The sequence below is a fragment of the Leptonychotes weddellii genome, chromosome 8, assembly GCF_054177405.1.
Source record: "Leptonychotes weddellii isolate Sample4059 chromosome 8, ASM5417740v2, whole genome shotgun sequence".
Classification (NCBI taxonomy): Eukaryota; Metazoa; Chordata; class Mammalia; order Carnivora; family Phocidae; genus Leptonychotes; species Leptonychotes weddellii.
The window spans coordinates 117,582,402-117,598,336 of record NC_138376.1 but is presented as its reverse complement, the minus strand read 5'-3'; the positions used below and the strand labels follow the sequence as shown (position 1 = coordinate 117,598,336).

At 38.1% G+C, this 15,935-nt stretch overlaps 1 protein-coding gene across 3 annotated transcripts in view; it reads left to right on the top strand.

The window, feature by feature from the left end:
- SYNE1 (spectrin repeat containing nuclear envelope protein 1) overlaps nucleotides 1–15,935 on the top strand; it is a 429,147-nt gene that overhangs the window by 392,216 nt on the left and 20,996 nt on the right. For all 3 annotated transcript variants that reach the window (XM_081829165.1, XM_081829163.1, XM_081829164.1), the window contains 7 exons: nucleotides 5,415–5,602; nucleotides 7,188–7,338; nucleotides 10,102–10,284; nucleotides 10,546–10,683; nucleotides 12,090–12,281; nucleotides 13,141–13,474; nucleotides 15,652–15,720. In XM_081829165.1, the coding sequence (XP_081685291.1) occupies nucleotides 5,415–5,602; nucleotides 7,188–7,338; nucleotides 10,102–10,284; nucleotides 10,546–10,683; nucleotides 12,090–12,281; nucleotides 13,141–13,474; nucleotides 15,652–15,720 (1,255 nt within the window). The remainder of the gene's footprint in view (nucleotides 1–5,414; nucleotides 5,603–7,187; nucleotides 7,339–10,101; nucleotides 10,285–10,545; nucleotides 10,684–12,089; nucleotides 12,282–13,140; nucleotides 13,475–15,651; nucleotides 15,721–15,935) is intronic.

The window sequence follows — 15,935 nt, the reverse complement described above, 5'->3', positions numbered from 1 at the left end:
GTCCCTCCTTATCAGAGAGCCTAGCTGGTGACCTTGCCCAGTAGGGTAGCACAGCCAGCAGCCCACCTGATGGCAAAGCCCAGACTATCACCTCACCCAGTTCCAGGGCACAGCCCGCAGCCCTGCACAATCAAAGAGCCAGCCTGAGACCCAGTCCGACTGCAAAGCCCTGCGCGTGGCACTACCTGAACACAGAGTTCAGCCAGTAGCACCGTCTAGTCTAAGATCACAGCCTGCTCTCCAACCTAACCAGAAGTGGTTGCAGAGCTCAGCCTTAGCCCTACCCAATCACAGAGTCCAGCCAGTGGCACTGCCCTGTCAGGGAGCATAGCCTGGGACCTCACCCAACCAGAGCTGATTGCAGAGCCTGGTCAGTGGCACTCCACCCCCTACCTCAGATCATGGAGCATTTTCCAGGATAGGTTATATGTTAGGCCACAAAACAAGTCTCAACAAATTCAAGAAAATATAAATTATATCAAGGATCTTTTCCGATCATAATGATGTGAAACTAGAAATCAATTAACAGGAAGAAAGCTAGAAAATTCACAAATACATGAAATTAAACAACACTCCTGAGCAAAGAAGAAAACAAACAGAAAATAAAAAATATTTTGAGACAAACAAAAAAAAAAGAAACACAACATACCAAAACTTAAGGGGTGCAGCAAAAGCAGTTCTAAGAGGGAAACTTAGAGTGATAAATGCATACATGAAGAAAAAGAGTCTCAAATAAACAACAAAATTTTTCACCTCTCAAGAAACTAGGAAAGAAGAACAAACTAAACCCAAAACTGAGAGAAGAAAGGAAATAATAAAGATTAGAGCAGAAATAAATGAAATAGAGAATAGGAAAACAATATAAAAGATTAACAACACTGAGCTGGTTCTTTGAAATGATAAACAAAATTGACAAACCTTTAGCTAGACTAACCAAGAAAAACAAAGAAGGGCACCTGGATGGCTCAGTCAGTTAGGCATCTGACTCTTGATTTCGGCTCAGGTCATGATCTCAGGTTTATGAGATCAAGCCCTGTGTCAAGCTCTGTGCTCAGCAAGGAGTCTGCTTGAGATTTTCTCTCCCTCTCCCTCTGCTCCTCCCACTCATGTATGTGCTCACTCTCTCTCTCTCTCTCAAATAAATAAATCTTAAAAAAAAGAGAGAACCCAAATAAATAAAAATTATAAATGAAAGTGGAGACATTATAAGAAATACAAAGGATCGTAATAACATACTATGAAGAAATGGATAAACGTCTAGAAACATGCAACCTACCAAGACTGAATTTGGAAGAAGTAGAAAATATGAACAGACCAATAATGAGTAAAGAGGCCGAATCAGTAATCGAAACCCTCCCAACAAAGAAAAGTCCAGCACCAGATGGTTTCACAGGTGAAATCTACCAAACATTTAAAGCCAGCTCTCACTCCTCTAAAAAATTGAGGAGAAGGAAACACTCTCAAACTCATTTTATAAGGCGAGAAATACTAAAGCCAGGTAAGGACACCACCAGAGGAGAAAACTATAGGCCAATACTCATGATCAATATAGATGCAAAAATTCTCAATAGAGTACTAGCAAACCAAATTCAACAGCACATTAAAAGGATCATACACCATGATTTAGTTGGATTCATCCCTGGCATGCAAGAATGATTCAACATATGCATATAAAAATAAATATGATATATTACATTACTAGAATAAATATAAAAATAATATCTCAATAGATACAGAAAAAAACATTTCACAAAATTCAAAGGATAAAAACTCTCAACCAAGTGGGTATATAAAAGAAATGTACCTCAACATAATAAAGGCTATATGACATCATACTCAATGGTGAAAGGCTGAAAGCTTCTCCTCTAAGATTTAAAACAAGACAGGGATGCCCACTCTCACCAGGCCTATTCAGCATAATATTCAAAATCCTACTAGAGAGTAATCAGGCAAGAAAAAAAATAAAGGGCATCTAAATCAGAAAGGATGATATAAAATTCTTTGTTTGTAGATGACATAATCTTACATATAGAAAATCCTAAAGATTCCACCAAAAAACTGTTAGAACTTATAAATTCAGTAAAGTTGCAGGATAAAAATATTAACATACAAAAACCAGTTGCATTTCTATACACTAACAATGAACTATCTGAAAAAAAAAAAAAAACAATTCCTTTAGAATAACATCAAAAACAACAAAATACTTAGGAATAAATTTAACCAAGGAGCGAAAAGATCTCTACACTGAAAACTGTAAGACTCAGATGAAAGACATTGAAGAAGACACAAATGGAATGATAGCTCACATTTATAGATTAGAAGAATTAATATTGTTAAAATGAGCATACAACCAAAGCTATCCACAGATTGAATACAGTTCCCATCAAGATTCCAATTGCACTTTTTACAGATACAGAAAAACAATTCTAAAATTTGTATGGAACCACAAAAGACCCCAAATAGCTGAAGCAATCCTGAGAAAGAACAAAGCTGGAGTTATCACACTTCTTGATTTCAAACTATGATACAAAGCTGTAGTAATCAAAACTGTATGATGCTGGCATAAAAACAGACACATAGACCAGTGGAACAGAATGAGAGCCCAGAAATACACCTATGCATATATATGGTCAACTAATATTTGACAGGGGAGCCAAGAATACCCACTGGGAAGAGGATAGTCTCTTCAAAAAATGATGTTGGAAAAACTGGACATTCACATGCAAAAGAGTGAAACTGGTCCCCTATTTTACAACACTTACAAAAATTAACTCAAAATAATGTATTAAAGGCTTAAATATAAGACCTGAAACCATAAAACTCCTAGAAGAAAATGTAGGGAAAAACCTTGTTGACATTGATCTTGGTGATGATTTTTTAGCCATAACACCAAAAGTACAACCACCAAAACCAAAAATAAACAAGTTGGATTAAATGAAACTAAAAAGCTTCTGAAAAGCAAAAGTAATGATTAACCAAATGAAAAGGCAACCTCTGGAATGGGAAAAAATATTTGCAAACCACATATCTGATAGGGTTAATATCCAAAATATATAAGTAACTCCTACCACTCGATAGCAAAAAAAACCCAAATAATCCAATTTAAAGAATGGGAAAGAGACCTGAGTAGACATTTTTTCCAAAGGAGATATTAAAATTGCCAATAGGTACATGAAAAGATGCTCAACATTACTAATCATGATGGAAATGCAAATCAAAACCACAATGAGATATGACCTCACACGTGTTAGAATGGCTATTACCAAAAAAGACAAAAGATAACAAGTACTGGCAAGGATGTAGAGAAAGCAGAACCCTCATGCACTATTGGTGAGAATGTAAATTTGTATCATCACTATGGAAAACATTATGGATGTTTCTCAAAAAATTAAAAATAGAAATACCATGTTATCTAGGAATTCCACTTCTGGGTAGGTTTCAGAAAGAAATGAAATTACTATCTTGAAGAGGTATCTCCACCCCCCACGTTCACTGAAGCATTATTTACAACAGTGAATACATGGAAACAACCTAAGTATCCATCAGTAGATAAAAGGATAAGGAAAATGTGGTATATATACACAATGGAATATTATTCAGCCATAAGAAAGGAAATACTGCCATTTCCAACAAAATGGATGAAGCTTAAAGTCATTATGCTAAGTGAAATAAGTCAGACAGACAAAGACAAATGTTGTACGATCTCACTTATATGTGGACTCTAAAAAAAAAAAACTGAACTCATAGAAACAGTAGATGAGTGGTTGCCAGAGATGGGGGTGATGGTGAGGGAAATGGATGAAGGTGGTGAAAGGGTACAAACTTCCGGTTATAAGGTGAACATGTTCTAGAAATGTAATGTTCAGCATGGTGACTATAGTTAACGATCCTGTGTTGCATATTTGAAAGTTGCTAAGAGAGTAGATCTCAGCACACACACACACACACACACACACACACACATGCATATTGTAACTATGTGAGGTGATGTTAAACTTATTGTGGTAATCATTTCACAATATATTCACACGTCAGATCATCACATTGTTCATCTTAAATTTATGCAGTGTTGTTATATGTCAATTATATCTCAATAAAGCTGGAAGAAAACCTTTTGAGTACTTGGGGAAAATTAAATCAAAATGCTATAACTTAAAATGCATTGATTATGTTCATGTACCTAACACTACTTCCAAATGTATATCCTTGTAAAAAAGGCACTTTAAGACCTAGAATTTACCTAATGATCTCATTCACAGATGTCTCTGTCTTCATCTTTGAGCAAATATTGAGTTCAATTTTGTATTTTTTAGACCAGCAGTTCTTGTGATAAGTTCCACATAACTGAAAGAGGTTACACAAGAGATATGAAAGGACTGTTTAGTGAAATAGAAATATTTTTTATAGAATCTATCTTCTTTTGTCTATTTCATAAAATCTCCAAATATTAATCAAAGATACTTATTGCATTTGACAATAAGCTGATGTTTGCATGGAAGACATTGAAACATGGTGTTAAAGAGAAAAATAGGAGGAAGAACACACACACAAAAATATAAATTTCAGCTATTTGAGTAAGTTGAGGAATTATCTTTAGAACAAGAGAAAAGCTAGGCACATCCAAGAATTGTTTTAAAGACAAGGAAAATACATTAAGGACCTTGATGAATAGGGCAAAAAAAATACCAGTAGCCTCTCTTAATAATGAAATTCCTTGAACAAATTGAGTTAAAAGCTCAATAGAAAAAATAACGTACATTTTGCATTTACATTTTATGCAGTTAATATGAAGACTCTACATGGTGTGATACTGGGGAAATCCAGTGCCTTATTTATCATCATCATCTCTCTATTTCTGTCATACCTTTAAAATTGGTCAATGGGGAAGCTGTTGATGTTATGATGTCATATATGATAGAGAACCTAGGTCTTTTAAACCCTGGTACTTTTTAATGATGGCAGAACTAACTGTTTAAGCAGTTTGCAGAACTTTGGAAATGAAATCCCAGTTCTTAAGTGCCAGCTATTAACAAGAGCACATGTATTCCTTTGACTGACTGATTGATCAGTGGATCGAAATGGAAGTGATGTATCTATAGAGTAGAGTCTGGGGCAAGATTTATTCTTCAACCACTACAAAAGCTAATTTTACTCTTAATGTAATTAATGTAGTGTATTTCATTTGTTCCATTTATATTTTGGCATAGCTCACATAGCCAAAATATCTCTAGCTTCATCTTCTCCCGTTTTTGAGCTTGCCATATTTCATAGCGATGCTGAAGAAACCTCATGCATTCAAGGAAAGGAGATACTTGTCAAGGGTTTGCCTCACCATTTCTTAGCCAGCGAAGCCTGTTGCAGTTTCTCTCATCTGCATCCAAGTATTTGAATAAAGCGGGTCTCATTCCCCACAGGAGCTTCAGAGAGACATCGAGAAACACAGCACGGGCGTGGCCTCCGTCCTCAACCTGTGTGAGGTCCTGCTGCATGACTGCGACGCCTGCGCCACCGACGCGGAGTGTGACTCCATCCAGCAGGCGACGCGGAACCTGGACCGGCGGTGGAGAAACATCTGCGCCATGTCCATGGAAAGGAGGCTCAAGTAAGCAGCGAGGTTCAAAGAGCTGGGAAAGAGGAAGGACCCAAAAGAGAGAGAGAAAAAACAAAACACAACAGCAACAACTACTACCCAGGGCATCCACTGTTTACTGTTTCCTTTTGGTTGCAGTGTGCAAAAGGAGCTCTGGTGTCCCAAACTTGCCATCCACATTTAGTTGGGAAAATAAGTAAGCATAAAGGTCATACAGTAGCTCCCCGCCACCCCCACCATAGTGGCCCAACACTAGTCACACACCTACATCATTCATGTAGTATCATCCATCACATAGGCATTTGATCATCTCACATCGTCACAAGAAAGGCGAATGCAGGGACGCCCGGGGGGCTCAGTCAGGTAAGCGTCAGCCTTGGGCTCAGGTCACGATCGCAGGGTCCTGGGATGGAGTTCCACGGCCTGTCGTCGGGCTCCCTGCTCCGTGGGGAGTCTGCTTCTCCCTCTCCCTCTGCCTGCCACTCCCCCTGTTTGTGCTCTCTCTCTCTCTCTCTCAAATAAATAAAATCTTTAAAAAAATTTTTTAAAATAAAAACATTTTAAAAAGAATGGTGAATGCAGTACAGTAAGATATTTTGAGAGAGACCACATTCATATAAGTTTTATTACAGTATACTATTATAATTCTATTTTATTATTGGTTATTGTTGTTAATCTCTTACTGTGCTTAATTTATAAATTAAACTTTATCATACCTATGTCTAGGATAAAACATAGTATATATACGGGTTCAGTACTGTCCACAGTTTCAGGCATCTACTGGGAATCTTGGAACAGATCCCTCACAGATGGGGGGGGTCTACTATATATAAATATACTGTATACAAATATAATATACTGTAATGTATAAAAGAATTATACCTGACCTAACAGTTTAAATATAATTCAGAAAAATAAAAATATGCCCTTGCTGAATAAGTATATTGTTATAGAACTAGCAGAGTGAAAAGTAATATTATTTTATTTAAAATGAAATAATAAAACAAAGACCTTATCCTTGTTCAGAAAAACCCTTTGAAATTCAAGACATAAAAAATAGTGATGGGTTAGAAAATAATCATAACTATTTACAGCATACAATCCTTTGTAGTGTTTGGAGAACTCTTGAAAGGTTAATATTTGTCTTCCTGTGATAGGTTAATTTTGATGAGGGTGAATTTGACGTTGGACTTCCATGCATCTTGAGACCTTCGTTTTATTTCAGTGGAACATGAGTGTGCCCCCCAAACCCGGCGTTGCGCTTCTGAGCTCCCTCCCACGTGTACAGAACAGTTCACGTTACAGAACAGTTGTGCTTGTAATACACAATTTGACTTATTCCAAAAACCAAAAGCAAACAAACAAACAAAAAAAACCCCCCAGAACTCACAGCTGTTTCATTTTAGCCCAGACAGTTGTCTCTTCATCGCTGTGCTCACACTTGGCTGACAGCACACTGATTGTTTGGCACAAGAGTTGCTTGTTTGGGCACTCTGAATCCCGTTGCAGGCATCAGGGTTCTGGAGCATAAACAGTCTCAAACAATCGGATCCTGCTTTTTTTTTTTTTTTCTTTCTTTTTTCATTTTCTGTCTCAGAATTGAAGAGACGTGGCGGTTGTGGCAGAAGTTTCTGGATGATTATTCTCGTTTTGAAGATTGGCTCAAGATTTCAGAAAGGACAGCTGCCTTCCCAAGCTCTTCCGGGGTGCTCTATACAGTTGCCAAGGAAGAACTAAAGAAATTTGAGGTGACTTATAATTCCAAATATTTGATCCTTAATGTGCCATATATGAGCATAGCCAGTTAATGTGTCTCAAGACATAAAGTGACTGTTCACTTGCATAGTATTTGTTGAAACAGTTGGGTGGTGACTTTGTGGTCATCTTTATTACTGCCCCACAGGTAGGCAAAGAAGCGGGGGGAAAGAGGTTTTTACGTTAAGATTCTCAAGAATTACAAATAAAGTCATATTGGCAAGAAATTCTCTTACAAAGCATAAATCATGATTCCCCAAAAAATGTTGGCATTTTTTTAACTTCATAATTCTTTATCATCAACTGTCTAAGATGAAAATCTGATGTTTCATACTATCAAAATCTCTCTTCCAAATATATTTTCTTGATCTTTATCTAATTAGAGAATAGGCATATGTATTTTTACATCATTGATAAAGTAGAGTTGGCTCCAGAATTAAATAACACTTTAATCATAAGCCACTTCTAATTAATAACGAAAAGCAGTGCCATTCTTGAGTCGCCAAGACTTTTCAGTTACAGAGACAAAAAATAGCTGCACCGACTCCAGTGTCTGGCCTGCTTGTGCGATCCTGAGTCCGCTCTGTCCCCGCAGGATGATACAACCCTAACAGCCACTCATTTTCACGGAGGACCTGACATAGCCTAAAGTTCACCATGTTTTCATTTGAAGTTTCTTTTTCCATCAGTTCCCCCTGACAGGCAGATATGTGCCCATAGATATTGACAGCAAAGTCCCGATGCATGCATCTTACAAAAATCATTCTTGGTTGCTAATTCTGCCCGAGATCCCTGAGATGCTTAAAGATAAGATTAAATTTCCAACCAAATCCAACTGAATTTATTTTTACCTTGTAATGTCAGTTTATGTGGCATTTACTGAAGCCCTATTAGAGTAAATACAAAGGTTGGTTTTTGTGCTTGTGGGATTTAAAATCAAGGAGTCCTAGATGAGCAACTACAGCAATTTATAAAAATGCTCAAATGCTATGTAAAGTAAATAAAAGTTATTCTGATGTCCGAATATGGATTTATGCATAACTCTACCACCAAATTCCAGGAAAATAATTTCATATCTAAAATGTTTTCCCATAGAAAACTTCTCGTGAAAAGCCACAGTGGGCTGTACAGTAGAGTTCAGGTCCTCCCGGCATGAACCAGTGCCAGGGAGGTATTCATGTACTCCATCTCACTACGCTCTGCTTCATAAAGATTAAACCCTCTATAATTGGCTTATACTACAAAGCAGATTATGCACGGTCCTTTTTGATGCTATTTTAGACTCTCAGATTTTATGGCAAAAGTTAGCCATGTGGTTAGCTTCTATGATAATTAATGTTCTTTCTTAAGAAACAAATAAATTAAAAAAAAAAAAAAAAAACACCAAATGTTGTTTGAGGACAGTCTTTTCCTGTTCAAATGCATGAAAATTTGGGATGGATCTGGGTACCTGCCCCGGGGTACCTACCATCATTCCAGTGGGAAAACGTATTCTGTGACTCCCAGTAATGGCAAAGCTGAACTTTTCTTATTGCTTCATTTTCTGGGGAGTAATTTAAATTGTCTTATAGAATAGGAGATTAGACTTACTAAGACAAAGTCTCTGAAAGCAACTCTCAGAAGGAAAGCCGTATCAGAGGCACAGATGTAGTAGCAAGTAAACAGTGGATTGGACCAAAGGAAGCGGAATTTTGTGATTTAGATGAGTACAGATCACTTGATAGTACAGTTTTCTGTCCAATGTCAGGATCAATGTCAGTCATAAATCATATACATGAGTTTGAAAAAAAACTTCATTTTATTTTGGCTAATTGATTCTTACCGTAGAACTATGCTATATTGCAGAGAGAAAGAAGAGTATTTTACTTCAGAAACTCGAAAGTGTACATAGGGTAACCTTAAAAATAAATAGATACAAGTGAATTGGACTATGTTTTAATCATTTAAAAACTATTCATCATTAAAAGTGATGGTATAGTTATGAAATTTGCCCAAAGTATGTGACCTGGGCCAAGAATGGAATACGATTGATAGAACATGGTAGAAATAAAAGATTGCAAAAGAAAAAAAATAAATAAATAGACACTACCATGTAAACTGGTGCATCAGCTCTAAAATGTTTTGTAAAAACTGAGTAATTCATGGGAACAACAAAAAAGAAACAGAGTGTGTTCCAAACTTTCCTCTATTTAAGGTTACTTGTATTTTACTAAACTGCTTTTCTTAAAAGTTAATAATAGCTTGCATTTAGACAACTTCTGCAAAAAGGGGGTTTAATTATTTTAATGGACATCAGAATTAAAGAAGTTTCTGGATTTTTAGGAGGTTACATCTTTCACAGATAGTTCTTTTCTCAGTATTGACATCAGAAATTTCTGAACCTTTCAGACTCACATTTCAGCACACATAAATATTTGTGTAATCAGTTTGTTTCATGGGAAATTTTTTTTGGACTGTTCAGTATTTTGAAAACTATAACATAGGAACATGTGTATATTATACATGTATATGTATTTGTGTATATATATATATATATATATATATATATAGTTATTCCTATTTACCAATTTCTCTCATATTTTTGTTTGATCTATGCCCTGTCCTTTAGCCCCACTGATCCCATTACTCTGGTTTAATAAGGGGAAATAAACCCTCCTCAGAAATTGTCCTTTCCCTCTCACTGTAGGATGAGGCCAGTGCCCTTGCTGAGAGCCCTTCACTGATCCCCTCACTGACATGCTTCTCTGCGGTCTTAGGCTTTCCAGCGACAGGTGCACGAGAGCCTCACCCAGCTGGAACTGATCAACAAGCAGTACCGTCGCCTGGCCAGAGAGAACCGCACCGATTCCGCCTGTAGCCTAAAGCAGATGGTTCACGACGGCAACCAGAGATGGGACAACCTGCAAAAGCGTGTCACCTCCATCTTGCGCAGACTCAAGGTCTTTATTATGCCTCCTCTGTCACTTAGAGACCCAGAGGACAGGATTGGGCCATGCGAACATATTCAGACATAATCTCAGTGATTTTTATAAGATTGGGATGGCAAGAGTGGTTTATAGGGTAATTTATATGGTAAAGGATTACAGAGTTCTCATTGTTTGTTGAGAAAGTGACTTTCCAGAAGAACATTGGAATTGGCAGTGTCATCTCCATATGTGCATGTGGATTTTAGTTTTTTATCATTTTCTTTTCACATCCAGCATTTCATTGGCCAGCGTGAGGAATTTGAGACTGCTCGGGACAGCATTCTGGTGTGGCTGACGGAGATGGATCTACAGCTCACTAATATTGAGCATTTTTCTGAGTGCGATGTTCAAGCTAAAATAAAGCAACTCAAGGTAAGATAGTAGTGATTTTTCAAATTGCGAAGAAGAGGTGAAGAGGAAGGGATTTGTAGATCCTTTTGTAAAGAACAAAGTAAAGAACTCATTTGAAAAAGTTAGTTCTCGATTAAAAAAAATTCAGAAAATACAAAATGTATTAAAAATGAAATAAAGAACATTACCCAGAGATAACTACCATTAGTCTATATACTTTTAATTATTAACTTCATTGCCAGGGTGTTAGGAATCTTGTTTTTTGGCTGGTTGGGTTTTTTTTTTTCTGCTTTGTTTCTAGCACCTTCAAATAGTTCATTTGACTTCCATGTTCCAACTTGCTCATGTTGGGATTTCATTCCACATATTCCACATCCTTAGATGCCAAGTTAATTTTTAAGCATATTTGATATGTTTCACCGTGCAGTTCCAACGCAGTGGCTAATTAAAAATTTAAATAGTGATACGCATTAGAGATAAGGAGTCCCTAAAAGGAAGAGTGTTTTAACAACTTGAGTATTATGCAAGAATAAATTCTCAGGATGACAAAAATCATAGATTCTCATAGATTCTCAGGATGAAAAAATCGGAAAGTAGCGAGCCCTGATAGCCCCACCCCTTCCCCACTGACTCCTCCGAGTCATTTCACAGACAAACCAATATTTAAAACCTTCAACAGGAAATTTCTACCAAGTGGTAGTTGACTCTTTTTAGACTCTGGCAGGGTCGCAGAGCTCACCACCATGCTCCCTTCTCCCAGCAGCCTTTTCCTTAGTGGTTAATTTCAACTTTTACAGAGTTTATTCTTATATTGAATTAAAATTTGTCCCTGAAATCTGTCCCCACTAGCTTAACTCTTTTCAACTTTGTAGAATGAGTCTAAATAATCCCCCCGAATTCCTTGTTGTTCAGATAATTATAATCTTTTCTGATTATGTCCTGAACCAATAAAAGAATCATCTGAGAAGAATTTGTGACATTATCATTTGGATGGTTTCTCTTAGTCATGTTTGACATATGATCAGAAGATCTAAAATTAAAATATTTAATTAACTCTCTAAAATGTTAAATTTATTTCAGTGGCACTATATTGCTTACCATTGCTTTTCATTAGGGATAACGAGTGCTATCAACTTTGTGATGGGTTTAAATGTTTTTTCCTGTGATTCTCTACCCACACCGTCTGTGGCAGTAAATTTCATTAGCCAAAGGCGCCTTTCTGGTCATGGAATTCTGACGATTCCATTTCTGACTCCTGTTCTGATTTAAAATTTTTATATTTGACTTTAGAAAGTAATAGCTTCTTGGCTTGTCACTGTGTATGGTAAATTCAATATCCCCTGCCTGGTTTTTCTAAATATATATCTTGTAATTATTTCATGTCATTGTGAACAATAAAAAACTTACACAAGATTTGTGTTCCCCAGGCCTTCCAGCAGGAAATTTCACTAAACCACAATAAGATTGAGCAGATAATTGCCCAAGGAGAACAGCTTATAGAAAAGAGTGAGCCGTTGGATGCAGCCGTCATCGAGGAAGAGCTGGATGAACTCCGGCGTTACTGTCAGGAGGTCTTCGGGCGCGTGGAAAGATACCATAAGAAACTGATTCGCCTGCCTGTATGTGATCTGTTGGTTTTTTTTTTTTTTTCATTGTTACTAAGTCTAAAGAGAATTAGTTACACGGGGTTAGGTAGCATTGGACAGTGGGTTCCAATCTGAGCTTTGACATGTGTTGGCTACATAACCTTGGGCATGTTACTTCACGTCTCTTGCCTTGGTGTCCTCAACTGGTTTAATACTACTACCTCCCTTGTAGACAGGATTGCTTCGGGTATGAAACAAGTTTAATATATATGTAAAAACCTCAGAGAATACTGGCACATATCTTCTATGGAAGATAAAGACGCTTCTAGAAGAAATAAGGAGATGAAAGTGAGCAATGCAAATAGTTGCTCAATTGATGAATTTGTTTAGTTGAATTTTTTTTTTCTCTTCCACTTTCCTAATTGCTACCATAATCACATCACAAAATGTTATTAGGATGTTTGGAATATTCTTTGATAAAATATATTTTGCATCTGGGATATAAGGTAAAAGAGGACCAGGTAAAGTTTCATTCGTAACCCCCTTTTGTTCCTGAAATGTGCCATTGTGTAACTATTGTATTGCAGGCACGCTACTAGGCTGTCTTTATTTATATTACCTTATTTTATCTTAATTATTTGAAGTATGTTTTAATATTCTTTCCATTCACCAGTGATAAAAACTGGAGCTTTGGTAGATTATAAGACATTTTTAAAAGTGATCAGAGGATCCCTACTTATTTGATGATAGGAAGTTATAAATTACCCCCACTGAGGTAGGAATATGGCCCAGATAAGCTCGAACACTGAGATTTGGTGAGAGGCAGAACAAGAAGTGGTAAGGGCATCATCTGACCACTGCGGTGATGGAGTTGGCTTGACTACATTTCTAGCTCCCAGATGATGAGCATGACCTCTCTGACCGGGAGCTGGAGCTGGATGACTCTGCAGCTCTCTCGGACCTCCACTGGCGTGACACCTCTGTGGACAGCGTGCTTTCCCCCCAGCCTTCCTCCAACCCCTCCCTCTCACTCGCCCAGCCCCTGCGGAGCGAGCGGTCCGGACGAGACACTCCTGCCAGTGTGGACTCCATCCCCCTGGAGTGGGACCATGACTATGACCTCAGTCGTGACCTGGAGTCTGCTGTGTCCAGAGCTCTACCCTCTGAGGATGAAGAGGGTCAGGATGATAAAGATTTCTACCTCAGGGGAGCTGTTGGCTTATCAGGTAGGAAAGCGCTCTTCCAATAGGCCAAATTGAAAGAAAATAAAAAGGACTGAATATTGTATTTGAAATGTGTAAACTAAGCAGAATCCTCTTCTTCCTTTCTCCATTAGAATAAATTGCACATAATAGAATAATTGGGTATTAATGTGATTATCAAATCCAAAAAGTGGCATGACCATTGGTTTATCCCACATACACTTACATTCTTACTATGTGACAAGCACTGTATAAGTATTAGGGACACATGGTTCCTTTTGTTCTCAAAGAGCTTACACTCTAGTGTGGAACACAGACAGATAAGCAACAGCTGTGTGAAATGTTGGTGCTACAGTGTAATGTACACAGGGTGGTACAGAAACACAGCCAAGGGTTGACTAACCAGAGCTTTGAGGGAAGGCTTTAGGGAAAAGACTCTTGAGCTGAGACCCACAGGATAAATGGGAGTCAGTTAGATAGACACAGTGAAGTTCAGAGGAAGAGAGGAGAGGGTGCCCACCCAGCTTTATGATCAGCCACAGAGCTTTTGGTCACCCGAAGTTCATCCAGAATGACAAGGCTGTAGACTGAGAGACACAGAGTGGACAAAGAGGAGGTGGAAAGGCAAACCAGGACCTGGTCAAATAGCAGCCTACTTGCCGTGGAAGGGTATTCTCTCCTGAAGGGCACCACAGCAGATCTCTAAGCAGGAGTTGACATGATCAGATACATACTTTCAACAGAACCTGTCTCAATACTATATGGAAGGGATCCATTGGAGAAAAGCTCAGATGGAAACATTTTATGATCAAGGATGGAGAGGTGATGGTGGCCTGAACTAAGGAACAACACTGGGGATGGAGAGAATGGAAGAGAAGTGACAAATCATGACAAGTCTCCTCCTTAAGTGATGGTTGATTGAACTGGGATTGAGCTGACTTTCAGACTTGGGTATCTTGGTGAAAGGTACAGGTAGACTGAGGCCCTGAGGACCACAAGAGGGAGAGAATGTTGTGGGTGTCTGTGGGCCAGGGGGCAGGGCAGCAAGAAGGGGGGAGGTAATGATTCAGTTGTGTACACCCTGAATTCGAGATACTGTAGAATATACAAATGGAATACCCAGCAGTAGTTGCATGGGTCTGAAGTTCTAGAACTAGAAATGCAGATTAGGTGGCTATCCACATATACATGGAAATTGTCCCTGAGGGAAGAGAGGAAATCACCTGGGAAAAATGTATAAAGCAAAACAGGAAAGACAAAACCGTAAGAAACACATATAGTGAAGGGGTGGACAGAGAAAGAGGAACATTGTAGGAAGGTGAGTAAAAATGGAAGAAAGAATCAGAGGCCAATTCACAGCACTTATAAATGTGTCTCACACATTCTCCAAAAGGCCGTCTCTGCTTGTCTCTGATGGTTCCCATTTGGATTCCCAAGGGTATGACACTATCTAAAAAGAAAATGATTTCCCTCATTTCTATTTTGTTTTTACAGTAGGCCTAATAGGCATTTCTTATCTATAGCAGTGCTCTCTGGTATGTAGCCATCAGCCACATGTGACTGAACATATTGAGCCCTGAAATGTGACCTTGCAAAATTGAGCTTTGCTGTGTCAAATGTACTTATGTGAATTCACAAGTTTTGAAGACTTAGCACAAAGAAAGGATGTAAAATAGTAATAATATTTATGGTGATTACACATCATAATTCAGATATATTGGTTTAGCAAAGTAAAGCACTAAAATTATTTTCATCTGTTTCTTGTTACTTTTCTTAATGTGGCTCTTAGAACCATTAAAATGACATGTGTAGCTCCCTTCATTTCTACTGGACAGAAATCTGCTGCTCTAGAATCTGTCTGGATTGAAATCTCAGTTCTGCCAATTACTACCTGTTGAAACTTGGATAGGTCATTTAATTCCTCTGGATCTCAGCTTTCTTATCAATAAAATGGGAATAAGACTTCCATGCACCCTGTAGGGTTTCTTCAAAGATAAATGAGTGCTTAGAACGGTGCTTGGCTCATAAAACATTCTCAGTGTGAGCTCTGATGGTTTATTTCAGGAAACCTTTGGTGAGCACGCTCACACTCCTCTGTATATTCCTCTGCCTGTCTAGAGCGACTAACCTTTTTTCCCCAGGAAAGTTAATTCCCGCCACAAGGAATCTAGCTGTCAACTTAGACTGTGCTCTTTTTGCAGATGTAATGATCCCCGAAAGTCCTGAGGCCTATGTAAAACTCACAGAAAGTGCAATCAGAAATACCTCTGGTAGGCACAAAAAGCCAAAGCAATCCTCCTCCGCCTGACCTGTAACAAGCTTCCTCTCTGGGCACATCTACTGTCCCTCTCACAGCTCTGTGGCACCCAGCATGTTAAGGAACCACCTCCTTCTCTTACTGCTGCAGTAGAAACAAACAAAACCCCATTCTGTTGATCAACACCAAGAGTAAGATTTTAGTAATCAAGTTCAGTGAAACGACTTC